Source organism: Periplaneta americana, chromosome 11 (genome assembly GCF_040183065.1).
Source record: "Periplaneta americana isolate PAMFEO1 chromosome 11, P.americana_PAMFEO1_priV1, whole genome shotgun sequence".
Classification (NCBI taxonomy): Eukaryota; Metazoa; Arthropoda; class Insecta; order Blattodea; family Blattidae; genus Periplaneta; species Periplaneta americana.
This window is the reverse complement of record NC_091127.1, coordinates 163908143-163925719: the sequence shown is the minus strand read 5'-3', so window position 1 is coordinate 163925719 and position 17577 is coordinate 163908143. Positions and strand designations below refer to the sequence as shown.

At 34.8% G+C, this 17577-nt stretch overlaps 1 protein-coding gene across 3 annotated transcripts in view; it reads right to left on the bottom strand.

Annotated features, from left to right (window-relative positions):
- LOC138709555 (gustatory receptor for sugar taste 43a-like) overlaps nucleotides 1–16933 on the bottom strand; it is a 71793-nt gene extending 54860 nt beyond the window's left edge. For 2 of the 3 annotated variants that reach the window (XM_069840414.1, XM_069840413.1), the window contains exons 1-2: nucleotides 16224–16239; nucleotides 12544–12664 (exon numbers count right to left, since the gene is read on the bottom strand). Coding sequence is in view for 1 of the 3 variants with exons in the window: in XM_069840412.1 (XP_069696513.1) it covers nucleotides 5992–8856; nucleotides 12544–12618 (2940 nt within the window). In the remaining 2 variants the exon portion in view is untranslated. Of the gene's footprint in view, nucleotides 1–4237; nucleotides 8857–12543; nucleotides 12665–16223 lie in introns of those variants that run through there. The other variant, XM_069840412.1, reaches the window with a different exon arrangement.
- Between the last annotated feature and the right edge of the window lie 644 nt (nucleotides 16934–17577).

The window sequence follows — 17577 nt, the reverse complement described above, 5'->3', positions numbered from 1 at the left end:
ATTACAAAACACAGGGCTTTCGTTTCAAAACTTTCCAGTCTAAGGGTCGAATTCATAGTCGTCACTTATAAAATGAGGAAACACTTAAGTAATAAGCATTTCCTTAGCACATACTTCAGATCGTATTGCAGAGACGCTACTCATTCATATGCCCTGGGCATTCCCTCGACATCGAAAAGAAATATGGCAACATGGCTAGAAGTGAGCGCTTTCGTACATTCAATTGTTTTCCAGCGCCTTCAAATTGTTAAATCGACATTATTATCGTACACAAATACAGATGTAAATATTATAGAGCTAAAATTATACAAAATGTCGAGAAAGCATTTTACAGAAGAAGAAAGAAGTGAGCTAAGAGAAATATTTATTAAATATAGAGACATTGTCAAAAGTGAAAAATCTGATAATTGTTGTCTCCAAAAGAATAAATTGGCATGGGACAAAATTGCAGTTCAGTTTAATGCAAACTCCGAAAATATTCCTGTCAGTAAATCATTTTAATATAATTTTCAGTTATTTTATGGTAAACAAAGTGAAAGTGATATAATTCGGTAGAGTACAAACGAAAATGCAAATAACACTTTTTTGGGACGTAAATACTTTCCGAAAAAATACCATTTAAACCCATCTAAATGATGATGTAGCATAAAATCTCAAAGCAACCAGTACTTTCAGCAGTGGCGAAATCGGTAAGCCTCATGGTTGTATTGTGAATTGAAATGAGAGACACCAGAATATTCACAACAGTGTTCTTGTCGAAACGGTATCTCTTCTTAAATTGTTGGTCATTATACATCTCTAAAGGGTTTTTCATTTATAGGACTCGATAAATTAATCAAAATCATAATCATCATCCATTGTATACCGAATCAGCTGATTACAATGCATATGAGGAAACACTTGAGTAAGCTGACAAGCTACCTTATTTGAATAAGTGTTCACTTTAGTGGGATTTATGAACTGGAAATGATTATAAGCAACTGCTGAAGTGTTTCCTTACGATAACTGTTGACTATGAATTCGGCCCTAAATAACAAATTATTTAAATTGAATACAATTTAAACAAAAAACACGTCAATTTAGATATTGAGGAGGAAGTCTGAAACCAGCTTAATTGCATTTGAGATTTCACCCCCACCCACAGCCTCCCCCACTTTTAAATTTCAAATGGCACCCCTATATTTTTATACTTAAACTAGCCGTACCCGTGCGCTCCGCTGCACCCGTTAGAAATAAATATAAAGTAATTACATAATTAAAATAGGACGTTTGATCCAGGGAACATTCGTGTTTGATAGAAGGATAAATTGTTTAATATGTTACTTAATTTAAATTGTATTTAAAATATTAAAATGCGATCATTTTTATCCAGACACCACTCATTTGGTGCAATGACAATTCCTTTAACATGTTGTTAATTGTTATTACCAATTATTTTTGGAAAAGCGAAAATTAACAGAAAAATTGTGGCTACAGATTTATTATTATATTATATTATATTATATTATATTATAATATATTATATTATATTATATTGTATTATATTATATTATATTATATTATATTATATTATATTATATTATATTATATTATATTATATTATATTATATTATATTATATTATGTAAAAAGTGTGTTGATAACGGATGTACTCGAATTAGAAAGTTTTTAATTTGTTGTGGGAGCTCTTGAATCTCAGGAGGAACAGCTTTTACAACACCGCAACATAATCTGCTTGGCTCATTACCCAACTTCTTGCATTGCATTTATTGCATATATATTTTATGTATTTTAACACGATTCAATGGAACATAGTTAAAATTTGAATTATACAATAATGGCTTGCTAAGCTAACGTAACTGCATACGAAATCAATACACTCTCGTTGTTCGTTAATTCTGTGAGATAAAAATGAATATGTTCATAAACATTATTTTAAGAAATACAGGAAATGAATATACAGAATAACCTATCAAGTTTTCTGTGCATAAGAAGCTATTTTAATCTTACCTGTCCTCAATTCACTCACAAGTTACTGTAATAACATTATAGCATTATGTCCATCTAGAGAAACTACACTTTCCAATGATGAAATAATAATTAATTATACAAATCGGTTAATTTAGCTTCCTATATTACTTCATAGAAACACAGAAACATTGTCTGTAGGCTATGTTTCATAGATTTCGATTGTTGTGTCCAAGGCCCCTTATACGAAGTCATTTGTTTTTTATTTCAATACACCGCCTTAGATGGCAGTTATTTTAATTTTAAAACTCATTTATCTCATTAAATATCAGTCCTATCAAAATTTTTCAACGAATAAAACTTATCAGAAATCATTTTTAAAGAAACTTTTGTTATGTAACATTTTTCACAAAAATGAATAATAAGCGAGATATTTCGATTTATTTAATTCAGGCCCCCTTATAACCCCCTTTTAAATAACGTATTTTGAATGCCATATAGCCTAAAATCTAAGTTACAACGAACTTAATTTATATTCCAATTTTCATCGAAATCCGTTCAGCCATTATCGCGTGAAAAGGTAACAAACATACAGACAGACAGACAGACAGACAGACAGACAGACAGACAGACATACAAACAAAAATTTCAAAAAAGCGATTTTCGGTTTCAGGATGGTTAATTATACATGTTAACACCAATTATTTTTAGAAAATTGAAAATTACCAGAAAAATTTTGGCTATAGATTTATTATTAGTATAGATATGAAAGAGCATTCAATTGTTTATACACCTCATTCATTTGTTTTCTCATCTTTTGTTTTCTATCGTCGCCTGGCGGAACCCGAATCACGCAAGTGACGTGGGTAGGCATAAGATAAACACATACAGTACTTCATACGTTATTTATAAGATTTCGGTTATTAATAACACTGAACGTTATATAGATACTTACATCTTGTTGTTGTTGTTGTTTTTTTTTGTTTTACTTGGAACTAAGACGTTATATACGGGCCGTAATGTTTGCTTTGTGACGTCTATATACAGAGTGATTCACGAGGAAAGATAATTTTCGATGTGAATTCTGAAGTCATTCTGAGTCAGAAAGTTCATATGAATATAGGTCCGTTTTCGAACGGTTACGGAGATATGGCTCTTTGATTTCACAAAAACTTCTGAGATTCCATTGTACTAACTCGCATAGATAACGGACAAATTTAAAGTTTATATTCACGTATGCATGCATACCTAATATTCTTGACGTAGGGGTCGATGTTTTCGCACATTTTCAAAGGTACCTCCTTCTGCTTCAATGCACTGTTGCGCTCGGGCGTGAATCGCGCTCATCGCTCGGGTGAGTTGCACGTGGCTGTCTTTATGCCGCATCCAAAATACGCTCGATTAGCGCCTGTCCCGTTTCTCCCTTCCTTTGCTATACCAAGTCTTTCATCAATCCCATAGACAGTAAATACTCTTCGATATGGTACCCTTCTGTTCGGAAAGCGTCGTTCATATTCAGCGACGGCACGCAAGGAACTTCCATTACACAAACCATAAACATACACAATATCGGCGTATTCTGCAATCGAAAATTTATAAGACATCTTGAAAAACACAACTTAACACTTCCGATAACTGTATCTGTATAACTACTGTACTGTAGGTAGCTGACTGGACTGCTGTGAATTGATGATAGTGTAGGCTATTCGTGTTATCTGCGGGTTCTGTGTCATTACATCAGACAAGGGCAGGCGATTGGACATTTGTAATGCCCCACTACCCGGTTTCTTTCTCTTATCTACATCGCTCACAATGCAGATTCCAATGTTACGTCATTCATTGCGACCTTGACCTTGTCTCACGTCAGCAGCATATGGTAACGTCTGATTCACATTGGGGCGAGACGTTTTACCCAAAAATGCATCTAGCTCCGCCATCGTTCGAAAACGGACCTATGTTCATATGAATTTCTTCACTCAAAATAGCCTAATATATCATATCCTAAATTTTTTACCTTTCCTCGTGAATCACCCTGTATAAAGCAACCAAGCATAGTTCGAAATCGAGAAAGTGAACGACGAGCCTGTCTTGAGAAAATGTCATATCCTTCCTTTTTCTGTGCCTCTTTCTTCAGTAGATCTATTACTATATCAAGGGGTTCGTTTGTATAAGATCGGTCAATCTTTCTTCAAATAATACATGAAAATACATTTCTTCATTTTATGCATAATAATTGTAACACATTTCTAAAAATAGTCTTATCCAGTAACTCTGATTATGTTGGATTTAATAGTATTATCACAATAAACGTGTTCACATTCCAATATTAAAATTAAAATACAGGAAAAAATACTGTTACATTACATTACACACTCCTTCAGTGAACGAAATGGCAATTTTCTAGCACTACTAACATTCATATGATGGAATGTCTAAATCACAATATTAATTGAATAATAACATAATATTCACTGCTGTCTGATATAAGTTATTACTCGTGATAGTAAACATTTCTCTTCATCGTTATAATAATCTTTTATTCTCATTATCTTGCACATCAGCATCACACTAGTTTTCTCTTCCGCCTCCTAACAACAGCACATTTTACATGCAATAATAATGTTGCTCTTTAATTTACAACTGTCTATTTAAGACCTTTAAAGCCCATTCACAATGAAAATTAAACATAACCGTAACATAAACACAGAAGTTTGCGCCCAGGCTACCAAATGGGATCATTCACAATGATTCTCATAAGCACTGATATTAACATTGCCGTTAGACGTTAACATGAAAGTTTGCGAACTCCAAACTTTCATGCTTATGCTTACGTGATTTGCAAACAGTACACATTCGTGGAGCGCTGAAGTATGACAATATGAGGGAATGACGTTGTTATTATGTTTCCATGGTTACCAAGTATCTTTGCGGTAATATTTATGTGTCCCATCGTGAATGATAGTATGACTTCTTAATTTTACCGTAACGTTTACATTTGAAGAGTCCACTGCAAGAATGATGGATGTCATTTGGAGAAGCAATTGAAAGTTTGAAATGCTTAGCGCTCACAGCTTAACTGTGATTTTCCGATCATTACTGGACAAAGACTATCAGTGTTAATGCCATATAACTCGCTATGTACATTCTATATGTCTTAAGCTATGCATTGACAGTCTTGGTTCATTTTCGACAAGAAAGTTACATCCATCATTCTTGCAGTGGACTCTTCATTTTTAAGTTAACGCTTATGTTATATTTAATTTTCATTGTGAATGAGCCTTAAGGCCCATTCACAATGAAAATTAAACATAACCGTAACATAAACACAGAAGTTTGCGCCCAAGTTACCAAATGGGATCATTCACAATGATTCACATAAACACTGACATTAATATTGCCGTTAGATGTTAACATGAAAGTTTGCAGACTCCAAACTTTCATGCTTATGCTTAAGTGATTTGCAAATAGTACACAATCGTGGAGCGCTGAAATATACGACAGAATATGAAGAGATGACGTCGTTGTTATGTTTCCATGGTTACCAAGTATGTTTGCTGTTATGTTTATGTTCCCATCGTGAATGATGGTATGACTTCTTGATTTTACAATAACGTTTATATTCTTACGTTAACGCTTACGTTATATTTAATTTTCATTGCGAATGAGCCTTCCTGCAGAGCAACAACTATGAACAACACAAACCTGCATGATATGATAACGCAACATATCCTATCAGCGTAAAGCAAGGTTAAGAATGAAATCATCCCGAGCCCCTGTTCATCTCTAATCCTCATATCACCATTATTATCACACTCAAGATAATGACGCTGTAACCACGAAAGAAATCGATTAGTGAGAATGGAGATGAAGCACAGTCTAAAAGCAGTTTAAATATGACGTTTATAGTCAAACTAAATCTGTATCAGAAATGAACCAGCTGCATTTTTGTTCTTGTAATTCAGCATGTTATTTTCTTTACCGGTCAGAAAAATTTCAGAATTTTTTATTCTCAATATTTCAAGACTTAATTATTATCCCTGCTTTCTCGGTCGTAATTATGCAATTCTGATAATTTGTTCTTGATGTCTCTCAATTCACTTTCAAGAAACTTAGACGTTTTATGCACTTCTCTTTTGTAATCATGATAAAGTTTAACACTTCTCTGAAAGTCTCTATCGAAAATTTCATGCCTGAACACGCTGTCGTGACGATCAGCGAGTGCATTAGAATCTTTCTTTGTTGCGATAGCCACCGCTCTCTTAGTTATTCTCGAGTCTAATGTGGCAATTACTTTTCCATTGTACTCGAAAGTAACCTTCGAATTATTGTTTGGATATATGTATAACATTTTTGTTGGCAAATTTCTAAAAAAGAAGCAAAACTTCTCAGTTTGTTTCTTGAAGAAAGTGTTTCTGGGATACCGAAGAACTACCCTTTCCAAGTGGTGTACAAGTCTAACTCTAGCTGTAAGGCTCAAGGTTTCGGCGTCGTCTATTATTGACTGCGTATCGCTGACGGCGAGTCCGTTCAGGAGGTTCAGTAACGCCAAGGCTACGAGAAATATGAACAATGAAAACACTATGCGACTTGTCACTGGAGTGAACATGAAGGGAAGGTCCTTCGCTCCAAACTCTCCAGTAAACATCACTAACGTTTCGAGCATGAAAAGAAATGTATTCGAGGTTTTATTCCAAACTCCGTTAGTGTTGAAAGTCTCGTAATATCTGTGCTGTCCATGAAAAAGTGTACTAAAGCTCAAGGAAAACGCAATAATTAGCGGTGAGTAACATAATCCAAACTTCAGAAAAGTCCTAGTAACTTTCTTTAACATTTCAAGCTGCACAGAGATACGAGGAAGACGGCCGATAAGAAGAAGGAACTCTATCCAGGCGAACAGAATGGCAATTGCTGCTGCATCGGTATGTATAATGTTACTATGGGAACTGCAACATACAATACCGGTGCATATTATTATAACGATATCTACGAGATTCCCTCGAGTGCGAAAATACTCATACTTCATAGTTGTCAACTCAATGACTTCCCTTCCTACAAGAAATATTAAACAAATCCACAGAAAATTCTTTACTTCATTATCTGTGCCACATTCTGTCGGTGGAACAGCACAGTAAATAACATAAAGAGTGAGAAAAAGAAGGAAAATTGTGAAAATTAGTATATTCAAGTAGAATAGATTGCAAGCGTACTGCCATTTGACGAACAATATAGTGGAGATCAACGGATGTTTAAGCAAGTGTCTTTGTTCACGGATTGTACTCATCTTTAACAACGTATCCATCTCTATTTGGGAATGATATTCGCCGCAGCCATCCTTAAGCGCAGGACTTCTGTTATACTTCAGCCTTATCATATAATTTGGGTCTTTTGGATTCTTCGAGTTACTTTCCAAACAGTCGTCAAAGAATAACTCGAGAGTTTTTGGGTCTATGAACTGTACAGACTGTTCTCCTCTTCTCTCACACATCAAGTTGGCACCGTGTTTCAGCAGCAACAACACGACTTCTTCCTTCCTCTGACGCGCCGCGAGGTATATCGGCGTCCCTCTGTCGTCCTGCGCGTGGATGTCGGCGCCGTACTTCAGCAGGATCAGCACGGCGTCTTTGTTGCCGTTGAGAGCAGCCACGTGCATCGGAGTGTGCTTCTTCTCGTTCCAGCAGTCCGTAGACGCTCCTGACGTCAGTAACGCCAAAGCCATGTTCAGGTTGTCCCACCGCACCGCTACGTGCAGGGCTGTGTCTCCCCTAGTGTCTTTGGCGTCTATGTCAATCGCGTTGTCAGTAGTGTTGGACGTCTCTCCGAGCAGCAAAGAAACGCATTTCTCCAGTCGAGGGTACACTTCTAATCCACTTCTCTTGTTTAATGCCAACCAGTGAAGTACCGTGCCGTTATTTATACTTGGCGTGTTGACGTTTATTAACTGTGTGTTCAGCAGTAGCTGTAATGCAGGCAAGTTCAGCCTCTCTGCTGTCATGTGCAGAAGAGGTATTCCAGAAATGTAATTCTTGACATTCGGATCGGCACCAGCGTTAAGAAGAGCTTCTACAAAGTTCTCAGCCCCCTCGATTATGCAAGCTAATTCCAGACACGTACAATTATAAGGTTCCCCATATGTATTGTTCACTATACTTAAATTATCCTGTAGAATTGCTGTGAACTCATCTAGCACACCATGCTGCAACGCAGCCAAGAGTCGGATGTCGACTTGATCCGAGGCGAGATCTTCTTTCAGAGGTTTCGGCATGTGTGGTTCGAACTCTGGGTACATTTCCTTGATAGCCTCCCGAACTGTCCTACCACCATCCACTAGACAATAGTCCACATTCAACCGATGTTCACCACAATGTTGCAGAATAATTAGCACTCTTCTTCGATGGGACTTTCTAATTGCACGGCTGATAGCTGACCGGCCATAGACGTCAGGCTTGTTGATTTCTAACTCACTTCTGTTCATCAGCAGCAATAAACATCTTAAGAACCTTTCCTCTGTTCCATCTTTTTCCTCTGGAGTTTCGGCTGCTAAGTGGAATGCTGTTCTTCCTTGCTTGTCCACAGCGTTTACGTCTATTTTGTTTGTCTGTAACAACAACTTCATAACTTCGTGGTTTCCTTTCCTGGCACTCAGATGAAGAGCAGTGCTTCTAGACTCTCCCTTAGTAAATGTGACATTTGTTCTTGTGTCTCTTAGCAGTGCATTCAACGCCTGAGTACTGCCGCTTTCTGCTGCCCAGTGAATTGGTCTTGACTTCTGGTATTCTGTATTTGGGTCGATATGACACAATAAGTCTTGTATATTTTTTCCGTTTCCTTCGAAGCATTCTTCCTTCAATTGTTTTATCAAATTATCTCCGTCGACGTATGCTAGTTGGTCCTGAAAAGCACATAATAAACATTATGTAGACAATTAGTGGCAGTATGCGTATTATATTCAACGACGCTTTTAAGAGCAAATTTAACTTGGACAAGAAATGGATAACAAATTTTCCTTTCTATCAGGGACAGAGATTTATGCTTAAATTCATGATATTGTCGGACCATCGGATCTGTGCCCCCGTGAGATATGCGAACTGAGCCCTAATTCCTTCTCAGCCTCGGTAATTCATTTCTCTCCCTGCATTCCTATCTATCTCTTTTCTATCTCTCTCCCTTTCTCTCTCCCACTATTCACAACTCAACATGAATACTGTAGCACGGAGTGGTGGAAGAAATATTATTAAGCAAGTACGTAATAGCATTTTGCGATGAAGAGAAACAAACAGGTCAATATCTGTTTCCTATAAATCAGGCAACGAAAAGAGCAGCTGTGATCACAGGTGAGGCTTATTTTATTTCAATTGATTACTTATTAAAATTACTTACTTAACTAATACTAATATAATACAACATTTTTATGTAATTTATATAGATAGGTCAGAGCGCCTAATAGAGAAAATCAGGCGAGAGGGAGTCTGTGCAGGAGATGAAAAGCTAGAATCACCAGGGAAGAACAGACCAAGGGAAACTTTAATTCTTGTAGATGATATGAACCGATGTATTTCAAGAAGAAAGATACAAGAATTTTATACCGTGCAGAAAGAAGTTCCGACATTGAAGAAATTACTGAAGTTGCGAGAGAAGCAATAAGTTCCAAGGTTGGAGAGAAACGCTACGGAAAGTGATTCGAGACATGGAATTTAGGTTTTAAAAATGTAGAAATACAAGATGTATTTTGATTGAAAGAAATGATATTGTAGCATGGAGGACCAGTTATTTATGACACTGTTTGAAAGAAGTTTGGCAACATCCCTATTCGGTAAGGTTCGTGGCCTGCTGTTTGACGTGGTGGAAGGAAAGCGGGTGGAATGCAGTGAGTACAGGCGTTAACTTTTCCAAGAACGACGACAGCGCTGAAGGGGCACAGATCCGATGGTCCGACAATACTAGCCTGCCAGTATTACTTCTCTCATTGAGGAATCTATTCTGAGGATTTTATATCACATTAAAATACATCGCTCTCGGACAAGGTTAACTCTCGAACATCTTTCCCAAAGGTAAGTAAGGAAACCGAGAGACAACTTGTAACGACCGAAGATTATTATTGTAATGGGTAAATTTCTTATATATCATCACCTTTAAAGTCAGATAAAAGTCTGGTAAGAAAATAACTACAATTATTTTCGTCATAAATTTAAGAGTGTGATCCTAAAACTCGCTCAGTACATTTGGACATTTTTATGATTTATACATATATTATATGATTATGTTTGAGGCCTCTATCATTATATTTTAAGTTTGTTTTCTTCCAAAACAACGCCAATCTTTGTCTAAAAGTTTCTGTTTTGTGCACGTCACTTGAAAACTCGCTCAGTCCGTACATAGGTGATTAAAAAAAACTAGCTCAGTCCTTTCATAAAAATGGACTTAACCCTTTTTGGAATAACATTCTTCAATTGGAAAGATAAACGAAGAGCATATGTGACACATACTTTCTCATTATGTATTTGATAGAGTAGCTAATAAAAACTGCAAGTATTTCATAACTACAAAATTACGCCATAATGATCATTTCAGTTCACAAAATTAAATTACGGGAAAGTTAAAACCAAAAACTCAACACACTAGAACAATATGAAATATACAGACACACTAAAACAAACCCTAATCAAATTCTCAACACACAGATCAATTTCTTAACACACACACTATTTGACTCTACTCTTCATCACACAAACGCACCCACACAATAGGCAGCGAAGTTGAGATGACGCCGAGACACAGAAGGCTCTGAGGATGGTGTCAAGTAGTACCGAAACAGCTGTAAGCCGCTCATGCTTACATAATTAACACGAGTAAGATCGCCATTTAATCAATTATTTTAAAAAATATATTTTTATTTTATTTTATTGCTGAAACTCATGTTTACAATATCATGCTCGTTCAACCACATTCTTTAATAAATAATGTTTTTTTTAATTTTTTGTTAGAAGAAAATATTGATATTTGACCATTTTTAAAAAATGAATTTATATTTTATCATACAACCTATCAAAGGTAGAGAAGTAATCTTGCATTATATTGTACATATGACATGCATAAATACACACAAAAAGTTTCATCACAGAATAGTGGACAGTTTTTGAGTTATGTGGGAAATGCTTATCACTACATAGTGAACTGAATTTTGAAAAAAAAAAATGTAAATCATTTTATTAAATCGTAGAATTATTTTCTTCATGTAGCACAAGGACAGTGTTTTACACATATTAATTTTCATTATTGTACAAGATACAGTAATGGAGGAAAAAATGTTGAATATTACCAAAATTTTACTTGCTATAAGCTGTACCTAACCCCTTAAGACTTCTTTTACTCTTTCTCTCCATTCTGCATTTCGCCTCATAATCCATATCTGCCTTTTTCTCCCGAAGATTGTCAATATATAATATATAATATTCACCATGTTCGCTCTTTAAAACTTTAATCCCATCACCATTTCTCTCGCTGGATATTAATACAACATGTACAGCAGAAAAACAGTACAGTTTTTGGCAGCCTATACCAAATAATATTAAAGGACTCATTTGTAATTTGGGTTTTCCCATGCAGACACTTACGAAGGTCTGGATGGGCCAAACAATGATATAATGGCGGAATAATGGCGAGAACAATGCAGGCAACACACTTTATTTCCCTACTTGTAGCATAATATCCCCAGGTTCCGCAAATTTCAAACTATGGTTTACTTTTCCTCGACAGAAATTTCTACTGGAAAAGGGGCGTACCTCTAGTAACGCTGAACATTTAAATGGCATTTAAGGGGCCTTTTAAGACGTTTTGACACAAAATAATAATTAGAGATGATTAAGCAAGCTTTATACAATAAAAATAGACGAAACAGAAAATCGATATTTTTGACCAAAAATACATAGGCCCCTACAACCTCCCCTTAAGATTGAAGGTTTGCGTGCAAAACAAGTATCATCAAAGTTTTAGGATCAGATATCTGTAGGCCTATATGAATGAACTTTCCATCACAATCTAAATTTGTGAATTAGAATTCTGAACGAGGAGGAAATATTTTCCATTAACCTATATTTCAGAATTAAAAAAAAACATACTCGAATGAATTATCTATCATTGAAATAAATTTAAATGTGAAATATTTGTACGACAAAATAAAAATATTTATTCACTTTATAATTTCGAAACTTCTTTTCCGTTCAATAACAGAAATCGGCGCAAAGTTTCAAACTAAAGATTATGCGCAGCCTATAATGAAATCTTTCAATGTACGCTGCAATCCAGCATTCTTTTCGCACAAGCCAACACTTTTTATCTTTAAATATTTAAATATGTCACAAAATAAACAAACAAACAAAATTTGTACTTCTTCAAAGTTACAATACTGGGGGGAGGGGGGGAAAGAACTGCATTCCCTCTATACATTCTTTCCTGTAAAATCATATGGAAATTATAAGATATGCGAAGAGTATTGTGCAAAAATGAGAATAACATCGTCTGTTTTATATTAAACATGAAATAATGAAATGTTTTCAATTAAAGTGTTATTTTCGCTTACCTCAGCCCTTGTGTCAATATCGTTTCCAGTATATTTTCTGAATAATGTCAAAATAGTGGAATTGTCAGAATTCATTGGTAACCGTAGCCTTGTACGTAGATCTTCATTTAAATGAATTAACCTGAAATATAAATTATTAAAAAATATATCGGTCATCATGTAAGTTTTAATTCATAATATTTAACTATAAATAGGCCTTATATAATATCGAGTGGATCATGTCAATAGGGCGTAACAACAAAATTGGTAGCCTTATCTCTACCAGGTTAAATAAATAAATAAATAAATAAACAAATAAATAAATAAGTAAACAAACAAACAAAAAAACAAATAGATAAATACATAAATAGATAAATAAATAAATAAATAAATAGATAAATAAATACATAAATGCATAAATAAATAGATGAATAAATAGATAAATACACAGATAAATAAATACATAAATAAATAGATAAATAAATAATAATAATAAAAATAATCCGTGGCGCTACAGCCCGTGAAGGGCCTAGACCGACCAGCCGGCTGCTGGCTTCACGCCCACATGCCGAAGCAGAGGTGGACGATCATCCAACCAGAATGGAGATATCGTGTGGTTAGCACTATGATCCCCCCAGCCGTTATAGCTGATATTCGCAACCGGATTTCGCTACCTATCGTAGCTCCCCAAGTGCATCACGATGCTGGGTGGTCACCGGTCCCATACACTGGCCGAAATTTCATGAGAAAATTTCTTCCCCCATGAGGATTCGAACCAGCGCGCATTCCGTAACGCGAGTCCTAGGCGGGATGCCTTAGACTGCGACGCCACGGTGCGGGACAGATAAATAAATAGATAAATAAATAAATAAATAAACAAATGAGTGTAAGAGAAGACCTTACGGCCTTAACTTTGCCATTTTAAATAAAGCCATTATTATTATTATTATTATTATTATTTTTATTATTATTATATACATAGAGAATGATTTTTTTGCACGATGTATTTTTTTGCTATAATTACAACTATTGCTGTTAGGTCTTGATAGTTACAATTCCCACACAAAAATTTGTTGCTAGGGAAAATATTCTTCATAACATGAGACTATGCTGAAATAGACCCATTACAATGCAGTTATTGTTACTTAGTTACCATTACCGTATAGTTTTGCGAAGGCTTTGAAATAATATTGCTCTAAATTTTCAATACAAAATATATTGTATTTGCAATTTTAAAAATGTGATCGTGCAAAAAATGTTGTACAATACACGTTTGTGGAGTGCATTACAAAATCTTGGAAATTGAAAAACTCGCTCTGTTCGTTTTTCAATCTTTTCCTCGGTTTTGTAAAAAGTAATTCTCAATCTTGTATCGTAATCTTGTATTTTATAACTGCGTCCAGTTTTTCCAAGTAAATGTACTACAAGCAACTGAAAACTGAAGAAAAATATATTACATTAGTTTACAATTACTAAGTTTTTCACATAACCCATTGAAAAAAATACTTCAGCAAAGAAATCTGGAAGAAACATATTACACTATATTATATAATTATGAAATATTGTAATTTCAGAGTTTCATCACAGGAAAGGAAATACCTTTGAAAACAGAAGATATTACATGTATTGATAAAAAATACATAGCTACTTTGTGTATTACAATAAACGCGGCGATATTACTACACGAATACAAGCGAAAATAAACATTAAATCTGTTGTTATGGAAGATAAATATATTTTATTTCTCAGCTAGAACTGTAACCGGAATCGCAACCATAGGCGGAATTATGGGGGATCACTGCCCCCCCCCTCCAAACTTGTTTGAACTTTTTTTTTCTGTTAATGTTAGAAAATATTGAATTCAAATTATGTTTTTACTTTTGTTTATGATTAAGTTTCTGTGCTTAAATTGACGAATTAATGTCTTAGATCATGTGTCTGCACTATAATATTTATTTTAAATTTATGAGTGTTTAAGAATTCCTATACCTCATTTGAGGAATGGAAGCACTGTAATGTTTCTTTTGTAACAGCCTGTACTCACGTGTTAGAAATCTGCAGGTGTTCAGGCCGTCACTTGGAGAAATATGAATAACACAATACAGAAAAAAGAAAAGCGATCCCGGTATAATGCGAAACTTAAAGACGAGATTAAGTAACATAATTAGAGTTTACATTTCGATATCTTCAGGAAGGTAAGCTTCATTTAAAAAAGTTTCTGTTAGCACTGTTACGTAGTTTTATTGATGTATATGTACGAGAGAGAAAAAGAGGGAGATTGTTTTACGTTATGCCCTATTATAATTTGTAGTAGACCTACAGTTCAAGACCTATACAACTCAGTACGAAACATCCTGGATATGGAAGTTAACACTGTAAAAAACACGCCTCCCGAAAATACCTTCATTAAATGATCATATTCAATGATCAAACGGAATACACATACTTTAAACAACCCCTCTCTTACGTTAAAATGGAAATGAAGGTTAACATGTTAAATGACTGGAATGCAATGTGGTTAAATAGTACAAATGGCCAAATCACAAAATCACTGTATTTTCCCACAGTTAAAGATAGACTAACCGCAAAGAATTCTGAAGCATCATATATATCCACGCAATTTATGACTGGACACGGAAAATTTAATTCATATTTCGAACGTTTCAAAATTGACAACCCAAAGGGCTCTTCATGTCCCTGTGAACACCCCACACAAACAGTCGACCAGTTGTTATTCGAGTGCCCGCTACAAGAACGCAAGAGATACCGGCTAGGAACCCACCTTAGCATGTGCGATACAACTTTCTCACCACCAATAGCAAAAGTTCTTCTGAAACAATGTTGCATAAAGGAATTTCACAGATTTATTACAGATGTATTTAAGACCTTGTAGAAGAATAGTAATTAGTAACAGTGTCCTATTTATTCTTCTTGGAGCCAAATTTCTAACTTTTAAAAGTGTGGTTACTATGTTGAAGTGTATGTGTTGTAGCGGATGCTTGATTTGTTATGTATGTGAGTCATAGTTATGGATGCTTGATGTCGTCGCAATGTCGTAATTATAGTTTGATTGTGTTTGTGTGACTATTGTGTATTAATTTATGATGTATGGTACGGAAAGCTGCATATTTGTGTTATAGAAGTGTTACATATTTGTCTTGTTAATGTTTTTGTATGTCTCAAATTAATGCCTGATGTTTGCTTCGCAATCGCAATGCCTAATTTACGGATTGTTTATGGTTTGTTTACATCGCGTAAGCTAAGTTAATTTTCTTTCCCATTTCTCTTTATGCTCATCTTTTTTGTGTAGAACTGTAGCCCTAACATACAAATGTACAATAGGGTTAATCCCCATTGGGTTTACAATAATAATAATAATAATAAATGATCATATTCCGATATACAATACTGTACCACGATCAAGCTAAGTATAATGGGGGAAGGAGGTAAATGTTGTCCCCCATACTCCCACTATATTGGGATTCTATGATTTTGCTTTGCTCCCCCCTCCAATTTCTCTCCGCCTACGATCGCAACCATTTGTACCACAGCTGAGACGTTAGTGTTTAAATGAAACCCGGTACGTATTTGCTTGCATTGATAAATGATACCATGATAATAAATTACCCTCGAAGTAATGCGCACAGTTCTGAACATTAGCTGAAGCAATTGTATTCACACAGTGTTGTAAAAATACTCACGTGAATAACCGACGTGCTGTTTGGCCAGGTTCCCTCTGCCCACTGATGCTTTAGAGCGATCCCGACTTTCGATCCTGTTCTCTTCTCATCTAGTCTTCAAGGTCAACGGGCTGTACGAATTTATCCTCATCCACAACTTATAAACAGTTTAGTTGTATAACAACATCAGCTACTTCTTCAGACGACTTCGAATTAAAGGTGTGACTGACTTCTCTGTCATTCGCACTTAATTCAATGGTTGTCAGTGGATATACTGTATTAAGGTATACAATCAATTATTGTCGATTAGGAAGATCCTTTGTCCAAAAATCTTGTACATTCTACAGCTGGAGGCAACTACTGAATTGCCTTGAAACATGTCACATTTTCCAGTCTGGTTTACCTTGGCCAGACATTTTCCTTATAACTAAATCTTCACACCTCACAGAGACTAAGGCCTATATTACATAATCAAATTTCTGTGTCACAGAATATAACATTTTTGATCAAATATATATGATCAAATATCTGATTTTGGGTATATTACACTATATAGGAAGTTTAAATGTAGAAAACAAAGAACGGACGTGGCAAAATTTTCCTTTGTTAACCGCACAATAGTAGACTGGAACAGCTTACCTGCGGCAATCTTTCAGGGTGGTCCTCTTAAAATCAATACATTTAAGGAAAGGTTGAGAAGATTAGACTGACAATGTAATTGGAGGTGCAATGTAATTATTTAAGTTGTGTCATGTACTTAATTGAAATGATATATAATTAATTAAGTTGATATGTAATTATTAAGTTGATATGTAAAATAATTAAGTTGATATGTAATTAATTAAGATGATATGTAATTTAGTTGATATGTAAATAAATTAAGGCGATATGTAATTAATTAAGACGATATGTAATTAAGTTGGTATGTAATTAATTAAGGTGATATGTAATTATTTAAATTGGTAATAGTTGGGTGAAATAGCAGTACTTATAAGTTAGATTTACTTTTTCTTATCGTAGGCGTTATTATAGAATAGTTTTAATTATAGTACTAGGTTTATTGCATCTACTATCTATAGATTTACGTTTATTTTATTTTATTTCATTTAGGTTTATTTCATTTTATTTCATGTAATTGTAATTATTGTATATTATATATCACTGCCACCGGGTGTATACCCAATTGTAGTGTTAATACATACATACATACATACATATCAAAGCTTTTATCACATCTTTCATCACAGTTCTAACAATCAATCCACGACAGTCCTATGCATGTTGCATTTGTAAGTGCAGCAATGGTGATTGCATTAATACTGGAGAAGAAATAAAAGATAAAAAACATATTTGGGTTAGAGATCGAGAAGAGATA